The 17,808-nt window shown below is 44.9% G+C and overlaps 1 protein-coding gene across 6 annotated transcripts in view; it reads right to left on the bottom strand.

The window, feature by feature from the left end:
* TMTC4 (transmembrane O-mannosyltransferase targeting cadherins 4) overlaps positions 1 to 17,808 on the bottom strand; it is a 75,987-nt gene that overhangs the window by 32,260 nt on the left and 25,919 nt on the right. For 4 of the 6 annotated variants that reach the window (XM_005303881.5, XM_042843635.2, XM_042843637.2 and 1 more), the window contains 6 exons: positions 10,479 to 10,576; positions 8,175 to 8,267; positions 5,250 to 5,411; positions 4,068 to 4,270; positions 520 to 691; positions 297 to 428 (listed from right to left, as the gene is read on the bottom strand). In XM_005303881.5, the coding sequence (XP_005303938.1) occupies positions 297 to 428; positions 520 to 691; positions 4,068 to 4,270; positions 5,250 to 5,411; positions 8,175 to 8,267; positions 10,479 to 10,576 (860 nt within the window). The remainder of the gene's footprint in view (positions 1 to 296; positions 429 to 519; positions 692 to 4,067; positions 4,271 to 5,249; positions 5,412 to 8,174; positions 8,268 to 10,478; positions 10,577 to 17,808) is intronic. The other 2 variants (XM_065592360.1, XM_042843636.2) reach the window with 1 other exon arrangement.

The raw sequence follows: 17,808 nt of genomic DNA, 5'->3' as shown, positions 1-17,808 counted from the left end.
TTTTGTATGCAACTATTTCAATGGATGGGACTAGTTATGTATTTAAGTATTTGATCTTTTCTTATTTGACTGGATGTCTTCATTGAAGTCAATTTATTTTCATCTTTTTCAGTTTTGAATTAAAGTACTGTAACTTGCACTGGCTGAGAAGTTGACTATGCTGTCATTATAATTTAGATATCTATTTTAGGCTGAGCTTTCACCAGGCTAGCATTGTACATGAGATGCTGTACTGCAATGTATTTACCACGTGGAATATTAAAAAACTAAATAAAAAGTGAGTGTGACCAACTTACTTTAGCATTAAGAGGGCACACTGACAGAGCACTCCTAAAAAGCTGTTCTTCAGACCTCCACTGGTTACTGCGGATAACACAGCGCAACACGTTGATCAACAAGATTCCTAGTACAGCAGCAGCAAGCATTTTCTTAAAGAAAGGAGATATAGGTTAATCATCATTGTATTAAAGTTCCTCCACTAGTCTTGGTCCATCAGTTTTATTGACAGTTAGTACGTACCTTTTTCTTAGCTTGTTTGCTCAATAGACTAAATCCATATGTAAGTAGCATACAATAGCCAATACTGGGGAGGTAGATGACTCTCTCTGCAACAACAAATCCTACTCGGAAGAACAGGTTACTTGCAGGAAGAAAAGGGATAATAAGAAATCCCAGTCCCAGTGTAAGAATTCTGGAAATAAGAAACAGACTCACATTTAGCAACAAAACTTAGATGAAAAAGTGCTTTTGTTAATATACAAAAACTGTTTACTAATCATTGGGAGCCATTATGTGGACTTAACCTATTCATGTCTACCTCCCATTGAATTTAAATAGGATCTGGGTGCCTAACTCTTGTGGGCTTCTTTGAAAATCTAGACACACTTCCCACAAAATTAAACTGAAGTCAAGACGTGGATTCCACGACACAAAATGACACTACTAAACTGGAAATCATTCATAGAATATTAGGGTTGGAAGAGACCTCAGGAGGTCATCTAGTCCAATCCCCTGCTCAAACAGGATCAACACCAACATTAATTCTGTTCTCCCTGATCCAAATATACAGGCAATAAAACTACTGATTACAGCTATATACAATTTTTGAAACTAATTGATCAATTAAGGTAAAATATTTGATTTTTTTTTTAAAAAGCCACCTCAAAGATGCGTCATAAACATGTTAAAGACACTGTGCTTGAAATAACCAGTTTTCTCAGTTGAAGACCAATCAAAGAAGACAAGTGTTCATGTCAGAAAGCCACAATGTTCATCATAAAAGAGAACCACCATCCAGGTATCTATACATTATGTTAAAATATTTATTTTTACACTAATTTATATTTATAATAAACTTTTGGGAACTTGAAAACGAAATTGGGTGTCCTCCCCCCCCGACCCCAATGTGCTAGGCCTTCACTTCACTTCCAAATTATTTTGTTAGTTTAGAGGTGATCATGGATGCTGGCCCACTGGCTCTCTGAGTTGTTGTCCCTCCCTTGGGTGGGGAATGGAGGCAGAAATTTGGGCTTTCACTGGTCTTCCCTCCTCTTCCCTTCCAGGAGGGGGAGGGAGTGGCTTGGCTCTAACAGGGTCTGAGTCTGACCCACACACTCTGGTTGCCATTGAATGACTAGATCAGGAGAGACCCACTGACTGGCTCCCAACTGCAGAGGCAAGGTGAGGAAGGAAGTGTTGTTTCTGCCTACGGCTGGCCAGTAGCCATTTTGGCTTTGTTCCAGCCCCACCCTTATCCCCTCTTCGTATACTAGATCCTTAAGGGGCTATGCTGCTGGCCAAATTTTATTCGGGGTCTGGAATAGAGTGACCAGATGTCACCATTTTATAGGGACAGTCCCATTTTTGGGTCTTTTTCTTATATAGCTCCTATTACCCCCCACCCCCAGTCCCGATTTTTCACATTTGCTGTCTGGTCACCTAGTCTGGAACAAATTTTTTCCGCTACATGGCAAAAGACTGCGTGGGTTTTTTTTCACCTTCCATCAAACATCCAAGCAGTTTGATTTAGGGATTTATATTACATATATTGCAACTTTGGCTGGTTCCAATGGGTGGAGAGGGAGTTAAGAAACAGTCCTATATGAGGTTCTTAACTCAATGTGCTTCTTGGGCATGGGCTTCAAGCACAACTTTGCAGAGTGAAGAGGTCCATGCCTCATGCAGCCTGGCTCTCCTACTTCCAGTGTGGATGAGGGGAATGGGCTGTGACTGACTTCTTGCCAAGATTCCTGAGCAGGCCTGGGGGCATACAGGGGGCACTGCCCCCATATCCATCGTGAGATTTGTAGAACCTGGAGCCACTGGCACCCAGTTAAATTCCACACTAGAACAGCCTTGCCTGGTAGTTTGGGAAGGGGTTCCTTGTTGGTTAATTCAGTATATACTCGTTCATAAGCCAAATTTTTTTTAGTAAAAAAGGGAAGCACCAGAGAAGGGGGTCGGCTTATGAACGGGTATAGAGAGGGAGAGGTGGGACACAGCCCCTCCCCCCAACAGACAGAGCAAGGAGAGGCAGCACAGCCAGAAGGGAAGAGGCGGGGCCAGAGTCTCTCCACTTCTGGCCACACTGCTCTTCCCCCAGCCTCCGAAGCAGCTGCAGCTCCAGGACTGGCAGGCTGCAGCCGTGCCGCTCAGCCCCACCCCCAGAGCAGGCTGCGGCCGCCCAGCCCAGCCCGCTGGAACATGCTGCAGCCGCGCCACCCTGTCTAGCCCGCCAGAGCAGGCTGCAGCTGTGCTGCCCAGCCTGCCAGAGCAGCTCCAGCCAGGCCAGAAACATCCTCCCCAGATAAGGTGGGAAGGGATGGGATGGGGAGAGTGTGGGGGTCCCAAGCTAGGGGTGCGGTCATGTGGGGTGTGGTCACAGGGGGTTACTCCCCTGACCCCCAGCTTCTCCCCTCCAAAAAAATCCCCCCCCCCCCCCCCCGGTTGCTGTCCTGGCCCGTCAGGGTAAGCAGCTGGTACGCTGGGACACTTTGTTTACTTAGGTTTACCTCTGTGCCTGCGGACGCTAGAGGTAAACAAACCATCTCGGCCCACCAGCGGCTTATCCTGATGGACCGGGAGCCAAAGTTTGCTGACCCCTGAATTATAGGGTTGGCTTATGAACAGGTCATAAAAAATTTCCATTTTTACTTATCCATCTCAGGGGGGTCGGCTTATAAACGAACCGGCTTATGATCACGTATATATGGTAGTTTATTAAAATTGCAGCTTCTGCATTTAACCATACTCTGGTGTGTGTGTCTCACTGCTTCTGTCTCTGTATTAATGAGAGTATTGACTTAGGCTGTGCAAACTAGTAAAAGCATGGAGGAAAGGGAAATATATAATAGATTAGCATTTTAGAGGGAAAAATTGGCACTGCAGAAGATGATAAAAATTTGAACAATGGATGGCATTGGGATTAAATTGTTTATATAATTTTAAAGAACTGGCAAATTTATCAGTTAAGGACATCCAAAAAGTGCAACCTAAACATATCATGAGAGATGTTAAATTCTTTTATCATATTAAAGGCTTCTATTTACAGAAGCTTTTGGTTTTCTTTTCTATGAAGTACAATCTCCCTCCCCCCCCCCCCCAATTATTTTCTCAATAACCCTTCATTGATAAAAGAGTAATCACTCTGGGATAGCATTTTATTTTTAATCAATGGCCAGAATCACTACATCTTTTCAAAAAAGGCCCCCTTTTTTGTTATTACAAAAGAAGGAAAAAAAGAATTGTAAAAAGAGGGGCACAACATACATCAATTACACTCCGCTCTGACCACAAATTACTTTTTACCACCTACAGTGCTAAGGATCTCAAAATGCCATCTCAGGAGGAAAATAAAGCAGCCATCCATACCTCTTTCTACAAGTTTGCTTCCCAGTAGTCAATGCCCAAATTAGGATGAAACTGCAATAGCAGCTATAAATATTTATTTGAAATACATTTGCTAGATATTGGTTCCACTGAATTGTTAAAATGATCAGTACTGGATTTAACAAAATAATACTGTACTTAACCTAGTGTGGAATTTAAAATTCAGCACTGTCTCTTACCTTCTCTTATGGCTGTCTTGTGAGCACAGAGCTTGGCATATCAGGGCAATTAGGCAGAACCAAAGTGCTGCTAGTGCAATTATTCTCCAGTCACTGACTGATTTAATAAGGGGTATGCAGCCCATTGACCAATCAAAACACAGCCACCAGGGACACAGCAGCAGCCATGCATTCAACGAATAGTAGTAATTATAGTTTATAGCCTGTCAGTCAAAGAAAAACAAACATTTATTTGATACTAAACTTCCAAAAACACCCAAAATCCAACTTCAGCACTGTCTGTGATCTTTCCCCTCCACCCCAAAAATGTATCTTTTAAAATAATAAGTGTCCTAACTCAAATGCTGCATGATTCTAATTACATACAGGTCCATTCATTTTGCATTTTTTTTAAATCGTATGATGATTTTTATCAAAAACGTTTTCCATGCACAGGATGTTTCTCCTATTCAGGATGGGAGAGCCAATAGACAGTCCTCTATGTATGTGGATCTGGATGGGACAATCTCCCAAAACATGAGGCAATGTGAAAAAAGCTCAGCTTTATTATTGGGTATGTCTACGCTGCAATAAATACCCACAGCTAGTCCGTGTCTCCTGACTTGGGCTCCATCTGCAGGGCTATAAAACTGCAGTGTAGACGTTTGAGCTCAGGCTGGAGCCCGGGCTCTGAGACCCCACAGGTGGAGAGGGTCCCAGAGCCCCAACATCTTCACTTCAATTTTATAGCCCCGAAGCCCGAGCCCCACGAGCTGAGTCAGCTGACCTGGGCCAGCCATGGGTCTTTTATTGCAGTGTAGACATACCCACCGTAGGCAAAGGCACTAAAACAAAAAACCACCACACCACAATACAAAGCCACATACCCAGCCAGAACATAGTGTTATTTTATTCAAAGGTGAAGGAAAAGTGCAGGACCAACTTTCAATAGCTGTTAAGGGAAAGGACAGCAAAAGGATTGTATCCCTTCTCCCATGAACATAGAAAAGAGGGGAAGAAAACACACAGTACATTAAATAAAACCACACAAGATTTACTAAAAAGGTGATTCATCATACAGTCCACAAATACAAGAAACACTCATTTTATTGATTTTTTTAAGTGCTGAAGTAAAATTGAACTTTCCTTTTAAAGACCCAGGTTTTTTTTAACTTGCGGAAGTATGACAGGTTTGTGACTTACTCTCACAAACAAGCTGTCTGCAAATGAAGCTGGGTTGTCTACTTCAGTAAAAGCGGGTGGTCCTGTGCCCATAATTCTCCAGCGCATGCAGAGCATAGTGGCCCCTCCAGACAACAGTAGAGTTATCCTGAAGAGGAGTCCCTTTTTAAACAACCCAACATTCTACAGGAGAAAAACAACAACAGGACAAATTATTAACACCTTCAGATCTTGTTCCCATCCACCTAAAACAGAAATAGCTGGAGAGAAGATGGTATTTGTGCATTCTAAATATCAAAGGGAATAAATGTTTTACAGCCATTGAACCAAATTCTCTATTGCATGGGTATCTACTTGCTTTATGGCAAAAATATTTATTATAAATAAAGAATAAGAAAGAAGCTCTTCAGAAGGACTGTGCCTTCTGATTGTACAGCATCTGATATATATTGTAGGGCAGGGGGTTCTCAAACTGGGGGTCGGGACCCCTCGGGGTCACAAGGTTATTACATGGGGGTGGGGGGTCCACGAGCTGTCAAACCCCAAATCCCGCTTTGCCTCCAGCATTTATAACAGTGTTAAATATATACAGAAGTGTTTTTAATTTATAGGGGCGGGTCACACTTAGAGGCTTGCTATGTGAAAGGGGTCACCAGTAAAAAAAAGTTTGAGAGTCACTGTTGTAGGAGCTTTGGGAAACAAATAATCAAGACACAAAACAATAATAAGGGCTGAGGATTCCCTTCTCTCTGGTTTTATTTTGTGGTCTTCATGATTAATTTGAAAAGAAAGACTTATTGCAAACAAAATTTTATTGATAATGAATTACAAAGGAAACAATTTCTCTTTAAGAAGCGTCTCTAACAATCTCTGGAAGTTTAAGTTATTTCTCAAGTCAGTTTCTGTCAGGGGATTTGAAGAACATACATGTAAGTATTCATACAGCATGTTGGAAAGATCAATACTCTGAGAATTAATGATAATGTACTGTGAGCATTTAATTTAAAAAACATCTCAATTAAATACAATTGAAATATTTAACTAGCGTTCTGTTTTAAAACAGATATTTTTATATGATATTGTTCTAAAACAAGTGTTTTTCTCCATTTAAATCTATTCAGTGTAAAAATTATATGAGTTGATACATGAAAGTTCCACAGTTAAAAATTAGGGAAAAAGGAGGAAACTGTGGTAAAATTATTAAAAGCATGACTAAACCCAAGTGACTTAGGAACCTATATTTTACTGTAAAATGTATTATTGCAGTTTATACAGGATTTATTATGGAGAAATGAGGCAAGAATTCCATCCTTAAGACTGCCTCTAGTGTTCCATTATGACCTCATTTTCAGGTCACTCTCCACTACGTGGTTAGGGAAGTTTACCTTTCATGAAAATCATCATGGATTGAGAGAAAAATTAAAAATAAACAAAAATTAGAAGAAATGTCACTGCTCTTTTGTCCAATTCTTATGCCAAGGGTTGAGACTTAAATGTGAAAAGAGGGTCTGGATCTGAAATTGTGGTAAAAAAAAGTTTAATGTTTCTTTAGGCTCCCAGGGGATGGGGGAAGAAATTGTAAGAAACTTGAAACCGTCTGTATACAACATTTCCATGCACAGATCAGAACAATTTTTGGAGGTGGGAGAAGTTAAAATTAATGAGCTATTAATATTTTCCATCGTATTTTCATGAAATAACTGGCATTTGAAGTTTTCCACACATAGCCCTAATGATTTAAAATTGTAAACCGAAACAATGCTTTAAACTCTTCACATTTTAAAGAAAGTCACTTATAAAAGGTTTATCTTTGAAGCATTTCCTCAATAAAACTCTGAAGTGGTTCTGCTTTAGTCCCCTACTAATCCCAAGACTCCTCACTTTTCTTAAACTGACTGACAGTCAACTTACACTGTTGAGTGCTCGGGCATTCCTTTTTGCTGCTAGAACTACCCCTTTCCCTTGAGCTAGATATCTTTGCCCAAATTGGCTGATTCAGTTCTACAGAGTTCATTCCCATTTACTGAGATCCCTCCTTAAACTCCAAAGGGCCTTTCATTCACATTTCATCCTTGCAGAGTTTATGGAAGCTCCACAGGGCTTAAACTAAGCACCAGAGGAGCAACGGTTCTCTGCAGTTTTACACCATGCAAAGTCCAATGAAGATTTTTCTGCCTTGTTGAACCCTCCACGGGAGGGACAGATAGTTTGTCATTAGTAACTCTCTTCTCTCTTGAGGGACTATCCAGTTGCAGTCAAAAGTTTACCCAATACTTGTTATTTCTGGGATTTGCTTGCCACTGCACATGTGACATGCCAGATTCCATCTGAGCTGATAATGGATGAATTAGGGTTCACTGTAGACACCCGTTTATCCTCCAGAGACTGCCAGTGGATTAACTGGGTTCTCATTCACAGCTTCTATGTCTAGATACTAGGAGGTCTTTTTCTTTCTTGGCAATTTGTGTTCTGGGGGAAAGAAAGTATTTGAGCTGGATTGCCAAAGAGAAAATTATTCTCTTACATAACAAGTACTTCTGTGCATGCTGTAACTCTTGCTTTTTCTGCCTTAAAATCTGTTTTGTAAACCTGGATAAATAATTCACTCTTCGCTTTGCCAATTGGATGTTGTCAACATCCATTTGACTGGTCTTGGACTGATTCCATGCGTTAGAGCCAGCTTTCTTAAATACTCGGACATCAGCTCTTTATATATTGCTGTGAAAAGAGCTATGAAATGCAGGCGTTTAAGTCTTGCTGGGTACAGCAGTGCTCTACCATGATCGCTCATGTTGCTGAAAAGACGTTCCAGATCATTGCCTTGTTTTGCTGACTCTGAAATTATATCTAGTTTATGATTGCACTCCCAGCACATACAAAACTGTGAAAATGGCATCTTTTTTGTTGCCTGGAGAGCTAGAATGAACTGAGACTGAGCACACTCACCTCCAATGACTTGTCCGTATGTAGTACCTTTTGAATAAGTTCCAAAATATTTAGTTTGTTAATCACCAGAGCATCAAATACAGCATTCAAGCCCTAAATAACCAAGAGAAAGAGAGAAAGCAGAATCATTTATTAAAAGTGTATTTTAAAAATCCTACTTCTATAGTGAATCGTGCATCTCAATTCTGATTCTGAACTTGTTTCAAATGGACAGAGTCAGTGCTCCAAGAAAAAGAAAGAACACTGCAGGAGACCATGCCTCAACACTTGACAGGATGCCGCATGCACCCCTGTGCATGGCCAGGCAGCCTCCTGGCCTATGCATGTGTAATGGGGGGCATAAGAACATTACCCCACCTCCTCTCTGCCCTCCCAACCCTTTTTGCAGCCCAGGGGTTGCAGTCATAGGGACTAGTGCAATAAAGTGCGTTTTTAAAAGCCACCCATCCCTTACCTCTCACTGTGCACCAGTGAAGCATCAAGCATATTTTGGCTGGATGGGTTCAAATCACCTTTTCCTTTGTAAATGGTCACACAGGTTGCCAGAGCAATGGCTTAGAGTTATAGGGGATCCAGGCAGGATTCTCACTGGAATTACACCAATGTAAGTGCCCGATCCTGCAAGGTGCTGAAAACCTCTGGCAAAATTCTATAGACCTCTATAGGATCTGAAGGCATTCAGCCTTTGTTTCTCAGCACTTTGCCGGACAAAACCTTAAAGTCAAGAGTAATTCAACTTAAGTTAATGGAGTTACACTGGTGAAAACAAGATCAGAATCAGGTCCCATATATCCATCTGCTCCAGTAACCATTTAATTCTGACATGCTATTTTCATGGCATATTCTGTGTCAAATACCTCCCAACCCCACCAAAAATGTTCAGTAATTTTAACACTTATGCATGAGGGATATGTAGCTAGCATCCTAATATCTTTGGAGATGATTTAGTGTCTTAAGGGCTAAAAGGAACTAGCAGAAGCACATTGCTAGGTGAGGGTAAGGGTTTCTACTCATTAAGAGGCAAAGACAAAATCAGTCTCTGTCAGCCACAGGAATCAGAGGGAAACTGGCATGAACCTCAGAGTGACTCCAGGCACGGAGGCCAGCAGGCAGTATACGTGGTTGGCTTATTGAGGAAGAGAGGGAGGCAGGGATCCAGTTGGAAAGGGGCATTTCAGCATGAGGCACTATTCATTTTTGTGTGTGGCTTCTATGGCTCTTCTTTACCCTTGTTTTTGCTCCCTTTGGCCTGTGCTTCTCTTACTGTGAAACCTTATCCCTGAGCTTGAGGATGAATATAATCATCCTAACAATACAACATCCAACAAAGACAGCCAGAAAATAAAAGATAAGGCTGCTACTCAAACATTATTGTCATGCTACTATGAGAAACAACCATAGCACATCTTAAGTTAGAGAACCACTTCTGTGTCTCCCACACATGCCTTTGAAAGATAGTCTATTTAAAAACAATTCTGCTTACGCTCCAGGATATGTTTACTGTCATTTGTTTTCTTTTCTTTATACCAAGAATAATATGAACAAGGCTCTTCATTCCTTAAGTATTCCTCTGTTCTACTACTACTGTCCTACTACTCCATCCCTCCCAGTTCTAGCTGAAGCCATTCTCCAGCTGTAGAAATACACCCCAATTTTGGCATCTCAGTAGGCTACTGTTGAAGCAATAGGGTCATCACAAACAGGATGACCTCAGGTGAGTAAAAAGATACAGAAGCACATCAACTCAAAAATAGAAGGCTCCTATTTAGATACGTGCTTAAAATAAGGAAGAGAATTAATAAGAGTGATAAGCAGAACAGCTACTTCTAACTAGGCAGTGTCAACAGTTCCTTTAAAAAAAGGGATGTGGGGCATACGAAAACTTCTTTATCAGCCATTTATCAGTCTTGTTCATTTAATCTATGAACAATCCCTTTGTAGATTTGCTGGTATCGTGGGCCCAAGAGGACAGTCAGACATGCAAGAACACAGGCATCCAATGTGGCACAAACTAAAACTGGTATTATAATATCTACAAAGCAGACAAGTAGAGACTTCTATAAGTACATGCAAGCTACTCTCAGACGCAAACAAGCACAAAAGGAATCACATTAGAAGCACTGGGCACAGAGCCTGGCTAGGTCAATGTTTAACATTCATAAGCCAATTTTCTTAAGAGACTAACTAGTGCAGAAGCACAGTCTAAGTTGTTTACAGATGTGGAGAAGATTTGCAGCAGCATGTGTGCAGTAGTAGCTTATGGATGCTAAGGACAGAATTTAGTGGATTATGAAGAGACCTTACCAGTACTGTAATTCCTTGTTCTTTGCACAGCATGGCTATTGCACCAAGAAGAACACTCGCCAGTACCCAGAGTATAGAAAAATGGTTCCCTTCCTTATCTGTCAATGTAAAATAGGACATTGAATGGTACATTAACCTAAATTAACACTAGAAATTTTACTTTAAAAAAACCACACTATTCATTTTCTCTTTAAATCTTCTCTCTCATGCCAAGCAACAGATTCACCTTTTAAGACTAGAAGGCACCAATAGCAATATACTTGCATTAGTCCCTTGGCAGTAGCTATTTAGTGCACATTAGATATCTTCCTGTTTGGTAGACATTCTAGTCTCTCCAATTCTAGTGTGGCAGAGGCTCCACATCGGTTTAAATTTAAATTAAATGAGATATCCCATCTCCTAGAACTGGAAGGGACCTTGAAAGGTCATCGAGTCCAGCCCCCTGCCTTCACTAGCAGGACCAAGTACTGATTTTGCCCCAGATCCCTAAGTGGCCCCCTCAAGGATTGAACTCACAACCCTGGGTTTAGCAGGCCAATGCTCAAACCACTGAGCTATCCCTCCCCCAATGTTTCCACAATACATTATCTTCAAAGACTAATCCCCACTCCGTAGACAAGTTTATCATTCCCGGCTACAGGTCTGTTATTATTGGCCACTCTCCCAGGCTGTCAGAGAATAAGAAAGTAAATTCCTCCTAATTATTATATGTGAGGTATCATCCATGTGAGTCATATTTTAACTGCTGCTTAATCTGAAAGGTGCACTGGGTTAAAAGCACCTGCAAGGCTGATTTGTTTAAGTAGTACATCAGAATACTCCATTAACTACTCATGAGGGAATTCCACACCAAAAAATAAAAATTCTGCACACAGTATTTTAAAATTCTGCAAATTTTGTCAATGAATAAATATGGAGGCTCCAGCATAGCAGTGAGGAGCAAAGACCTCTGGCTGCATGGAGGTGGAAGATCACACTGCAGCCCCTCCCCGCCCGGGACATAGACACAGCGGTGAGGCTGCAGGGCAGGCAGGCTCAGTCCAGCAGGATCTAATTGTGAAGGGGCTTAGTGTGGGGCGATCCAGGTGTGGGGCAAGAGGGTTCTGTTGGGGCAATCTGGGTGTGGGTGGCTCAGTGGGGGGGTCCAGATGCAGCTCAGGATGCACAGGGGTTTGTTGGGCAGGGGGGTTCCAGGTGCTGGGGCAATGGGACTCTGCAGGTGAACGTGGTTGGGGCGAGGAGTGCTGGAACAATTTGTATAGTGGAGGTGCTGAGAGCCAGTGAACCAAACTGTAAACCCTCTATATGATGGAAACTACTTCAAGCCAGGGGTGAGGCAGCATCCCCAGTTCCAGGACCTACGGTTGGGGCTCAGCAGGGGAGGGGTTTGGGTGCAAGGGGCTCGCCTGGTGGGGGATGGGGCTCAGCAGGGTGGTGGTTTGAGTGCAGACATGGTCTGGGTGCAGGGGATGAGGCTTGATGGGGGCAGGGGTGTTGGGGATGGGGGAGGCTGGATGCGCAGGGGTTGGATGAACTGGGGAACAGCTTCCTGTACAGTGACCCCTTTCCCCAAGGCTGAGGAGCGATGGGGTTTGGAATTTCCTGCTGCCACGGAAGGTTTCTGGAGGTGGGTCTGACCTGAGCCCGGCTGCTCCTTGTAGGAGAAGAGGAAGTCCTGTCATGCTGAGCCCAGCAAGGTACGAGCCACCAGCTGGGGCGTCCCCAGCCCCTGGCAGCGATTTACCTCTCCACCAGCTGCTCCAAGGCACCAGAAACAATGTGCCCAAGCAGCTGGGAAGGGGTGCGTGACTGTGACCGCTCTTGCAGCCTCCCTTTGCTTCCCCATCAGAAAGTCTTTTTTTCTACATGGAAGCAAAGAAATCTGCAGGGGACATGAATTCTTTGCGTGTGCAGTGACACAGAATTCCCCAGGAGTAATTAACATTGTAACTGAGGGCTTGTCTACATAACCCGCCGGATCGACGGGCATTTACAATATCTACATCACAACATGCCCAACTGTTTCAAGACACTTATGTATTCAGTACGTTTGGACTTCAGAGACGTACAGCTGATTTTGTATGGCATAACCAAACATGTGATTGTTCAAAACAATACAGGGACATAGATTTTTGAGACTACCTAGAACAAATCAATGTTTATGGTTTCATGTTCCATTGCCATATCCTGTCTTCAGAATATTTTTGTCCAGACAATTGGATCAGGCTTTTTGGGGGGAGGATGTTTGGGGGGTACTTGGGTTTTTTAAACACAGACAGTTTTGGTGAAATTAATATCAGAAGCAGTATGCTAGAACAGGATAGAAATTATCTTAAAATAATAAGTAGTGTAATATTTAGCACCTATGGCACCTTTCATGCATGAGATACCCAAAGATCTTTATTAACACAAACCCTGGTAGTGCACTGACTGTGTAGGACAGGGGCGGGCAAACTTTTTGGCCTGAAGGCCCCATCAGGTTTCCGAAATTGTATGGAGGGCCGGTTAGGGGAGGCTGTGCCTGCCCAAGCAGCCAGGCGTGGCCCAGCCCCCGCCCCCTATCCAACCACCCCTGCTTCTCACCCCCTGACAGCCGCCCCAGGACTTCTGCCCCAGCCAACCCCTGCTGTTCCCTGATGGCCCCCCCCCAGGACCCCTGCCCCATCCTCCTTGTCCCCTGACCACCTCCGGACCCCCCCCCCCGCCCCTGACTGCCCCCTGCCGCCCCATCCAACCGCTCCTCTCATTCCTGACTGGCCCCCTGCTCCCATTCAATGCCCCTGCTCCCCACCCTCTGACCGCCCTGACCCCTATCCACACCCCCAGCCCGACCACCACCCAAACTCCCCTACCCTCTATCCAGCCCCCTCTCCCCCCCGCCACCTGCCCCCTTACCACGCTGCCTGGAGCGCCAGTAGCTGGTGGCGCTACAGCCGCGCCACCCAGAGCACCAGGACAGGCAGCCACGCCACCACGCAGCACAGAGCGCCGGGTCAGGCCACGACTCTGCAGCTACACTGCCCGGCAAGAGCTCGCAGCCCCACCATCCAGATCATTGTGCTGGTGCCGCAGTGAGCTGAGGCTGTGGGGGAGGGGGAAGAGCAGGGAGAGGCCAGGGGCTAGCCTCCCAGGCCAGGACCTCAGGGGCCGGCAGGAGAATCCTACAGGTTGGACGTGGCCTGTGGGCCATAGTTTGCCCACCTCTGGTGTAGGAAGAGAAACCTTATGCTATTAGCAAGATCTCACACATACATACCCTTGAACAATGCAGCATTTTCTTCCCCCTTCCAGTTTGGGAAAGGAGGGGAATATAAGAGAGAATAGTGATCAGGATACCCTGAGGTTACTGCATATGCTTTTTAAAAAGGGGGAATGCAGTTTTATTTCCACCTGTTAAAGACCGGGCTGTGGGCAGTCTGGCCTAGTGGTTAAAGCAAGAGTTCAGCCTACCAGTTAGAGCTGGGTCCAGGGTGGGCAGAGTCCAGGAACAAGCCAAGGGTCAGTAACCGAGACACAGAAGTCTAATGCCAAAGCTGGTGGATCAACCAGAGTCATAAACCAGGGGCAGAGCCAACGATCAGTACCAGAGACACAGGAGCAGAAGAGGAACTGTGTCTGGAACAAAGCAGGAGCAAGGATGGAACGAGGGCAAGCGCGGCTGCAGGCTTGATATGCACTGAACAGCCAGAGAGCTAATGTTGCTGGGTTCAAAAGCCAGCCAGCTGCCCTTCCTGACCAATCAGGTAGCCTGCTGCAGGCCAGCTTTGCTTATTGGGGTGCCAGGAGCCTGATTCCACTGCAGGCCCTGATTCCTGAGAATATCCTCCCTCCCCTCACCCAAGTGCAATTCCTGGGGGCCTCAGGGCATGTTTTCTTCAATCAGGCGCAGTGAAAAGCATGCAGGTCAGGGTCATGGATGTGTTCCCCAGATTCCCACAAGCATTCATCTTAGCCATATCCCTCCCAGTCAATTAATTACTGGAGCCTTCACCATGGTTGGTGACAGTCCAAAATTTGCCATACTGTTTATTCTTCCTACTATTCAATGGTTATCGGTGGGGTAGGGCAGTGAAAGGGATTTGCAGTATGTGGTTTTAACAGGGAGATATGGAATACGGGACAGTCCTTGAAAGGATTCCGATAGCTGTAGCCTGAAGGTTACTGGATTAATCTGTTCCATAATCTGAAAGGGCCCCCAAGTATTGGTGGTCCAGCTTCGTAGACGGGTGAGTAGATCTAAGGCTCTGGGCAGACAGCCAGACCTTATGCCCTACTGAGAAGCTAGGGGCTGGTTGACAGTGCGGATTGGCATATAGTTGGTAGGCTGTCTTAGCTTCCTCTAACCAGCATTTAAGCTTTTGGTGCACCTGGTGAATGCAAGCAGTAAGGTCAGAAATGGCAGGCACTGGGGACTTGGGGGGAGCGAAGGTGGAATCCATGCTTAGCAAACCAAGGGGGACTGTTGGGTGGAGACGCACGTGGCACTGTTGTAGGTGAATTCTCTGTGAAAGATAAGCAGTGTAGGTGCTGCTCCAGAAACCAAATGATCTGTTCCATCTGACCACTGGTTTTTGGGTGGTAAGCAGTCAAGGTACAGGTGTCAATTCTTGGAAGGCAGAGGAATTCCTGTCAAAAATGAGAAAGTGGGATCCCCAATCAGAAATTATGCTTGTTGGTAACCCACAAAGGCAAAAGGTATTTTCTTCAAAAAGGAAGGCGTCTCTCTCAGGCGGTGTGGAAGCCCCAAATGTGGTACAAAATGCAGCATCTTCATAAGAAGATCCCCTACCACTAGAATTGTAGTGTGTCCTTAGAAGGGCAGCAGTTCCACAAGAAAGTCCAGGGCTGAGATGGGGTGGGCTAGGGCTGCAGGAGAAACAGTGGTCTGACACAAGGGTCTTCGTCCAGGCACAGAGATCACAGGAGCTCACGTAAGTTGCTACAGAAGCACGCCAGGCTAGCCACCATAAGCTTTTAGACACCGGGTCCTGGGTCTTGAATTGGCCAAAGTGGTCTGCCAGAGGAGTGTCATGGCAGAATCTTAGGACATGGCGCCTGGGTGGCCCCTCAGGCACATAGATGCGTTCCTTGTGGTAGAGGATCCCATTGTGGCACGTGAACGCCAAGTCAGTCGGATGGCTGGTATCTTCTAGGGCCCAATGGATTTGAATCGAAAATGATTCATTGGGCAACAGGGACCCGATGGAGGGAATCAGATTGCTGGCACCACACTCCACAATAAAATTTTAAGGTCTGGGGATCATGGATGGGGTTTCCATGCCATAACACTTGTCCTTTCTAGGAAATGTGTGCACCTTCCCATTCCTTGCTCTGGTGCAGGTGGTGACCATGAAATCAAAGGGTAGAGAAGAGAGAACACTAGGCCTGCTGGTGGTTCAAGGGCCGACCTGTCTTTAGGAATTCCAGGGTCTTATAATCAGTAAGAACTTGGACTGAGAATTTAGCACCTTCCAGGAGATGACACCACTCCTCAAAGGCCACTTTAATTTTCAATAACTCTGTCTAAAATGTCATAAATCTGCCCTGGTGGAGTAAATCTGCATGAATGGAAGGCACAAGGATGAAGCTAGCTAACTGGTCCCAGTACAAAGTTTAAAGCATCTGCCTCCACTGCAAATGGTCTGGCTGGGTTTAAGTGATCAAGATGGGGGCTGAGACTAATCTCTGCTTTAGGCGATCAAATGCAGTCTGTGGTTCTGGAGACAAACAATGCTCCCTAACATGGAAGTCGGTGCTGAGGCGCCCACACCAGAGAACCCCTTGATAAATCTCCCATAGAAATTGATGAAGCCCAGAGAAAGCATTGTATTCTGCAGACTTTAGTACTGCCTAGTCTGTGATGGCTGCCACCTTACATGGGTCCATAGCCAGTTCATTATGGGAGATGACATAGTCCAGAAACTCCACTGTGTTCTGGTCAAACTGGCATTTTTCCATCTTGTCATACAAATGATTCAGGCAAAGCTTTTTCAAGACTCTTTGCATGTACTGGTCATGACATAACTGATCCTCAAAAAAAAAAAAATAGGGATGATATCAGTAAATGACGAACTGATCCAGTATGTCCCAGAAGATGTCAAGAATAAAATGCTGGAAGGTCGCTGGGGGACGCACAGGGCAACTGGCATGACAAGGTACTAGAAATGGCCATACCGAGTGCAGAAGACAGTCTTCCATTCATCTCCCTCTCACAGACATACCAGATTCTAGGACCCACACAGATATGGCTTCAGAAAAAGTCAAATGGAGCACAGATGGTCTAGGAGCTCATGAATGGGAGGGAGTAGATAGCAATTCCAAACGGTCACCTTGCGAGTGTCCAGTAATCAATGCAGGGCTGCAAGGACCCATCCTCCTCCTTAACAAAGGAGACTGGAGCCCCTGCCTGGAATGTGGATGGATGGATGAACTCCTTCTGCAGGTTCTCCTGCAGATATGTGCAAAGAGCCTGCAGCTCCAGTTCAGAAAGGGCATATATACAGTGGAAGAGAATCTCAGCTCTGGGCTGGAGGTTGACAGTCATATCTCCAGTGTGGGGGCAGGGCATCCATGTTTCCTTTTTAATACATCAGTGAGGTCATAATATTTGAGCAGTATTATGACAGCGGCAGACTGGTCTGTGGCAGGCCTGGCGTGTTTCACTGCTGTGAGCTTGCTTATGTAGAGTAGGGATTCTCCAGCTCATGGCACAAGCTGCAGAGAGTACTAGCCCTCTTCCTGGCTTCTGGGACACAGGGTTGTGGGCAATACTGCAAGCAGAAAGATATCATCCCTTTCTGCCAGTGGATGTTGGGGTCATGTGCAGATAGCTAGGGCAGACCGAGATGACCAGAGAGCAGGGGCCGAAATTAACTCTCACTAGAGGGTTTCCCCGATGCCCATGGGAGAGAAACAACTGTTAGGAGAATGGTTTGGAGAATTACTGGGCCCAAGGACAGGAGCAAAGCATCAATGGTTTCCATAAGATCCGGAAAGTTCTTGCACAGAGTAGGAATCACTTGGGTCTTGAAGTCCCAGCCCAGAAAATTGTCCAAGGCCCCCGAATCAACTAGAGCTTCTAGGTGGATCTTGGGACTCACAGAAAACTGGATCTGCGGTGGCAGTCGGAGGGAAGTCAGACGCTGAATCATGATTGCTGTTGTCCCAACAATGGCACGTGGGAGCCAAGAATTTCCAAAGGAGGGATGAGAGTGGTCCACCACACGTTGTATCTTCAATATAAGAACAGCCCTGACACTTGGCGTCTGTGCTTCTCTAGAAAAGGTAGACATGGGCAGACCTGGTCAAACCGCCTGGGTTCTGGAGCGAA

Source organism: Chrysemys picta, chromosome 1, assembly GCF_011386835.1.
Source record: "Chrysemys picta bellii isolate R12L10 chromosome 1, ASM1138683v2, whole genome shotgun sequence".
NCBI lineage: Eukaryota > Metazoa > Chordata > Testudines > Emydidae > Chrysemys > Chrysemys picta.
Note: the sequence above shows the minus strand (reverse complement) of the source record. Positions and strands in the feature narration are given on the sequence as shown.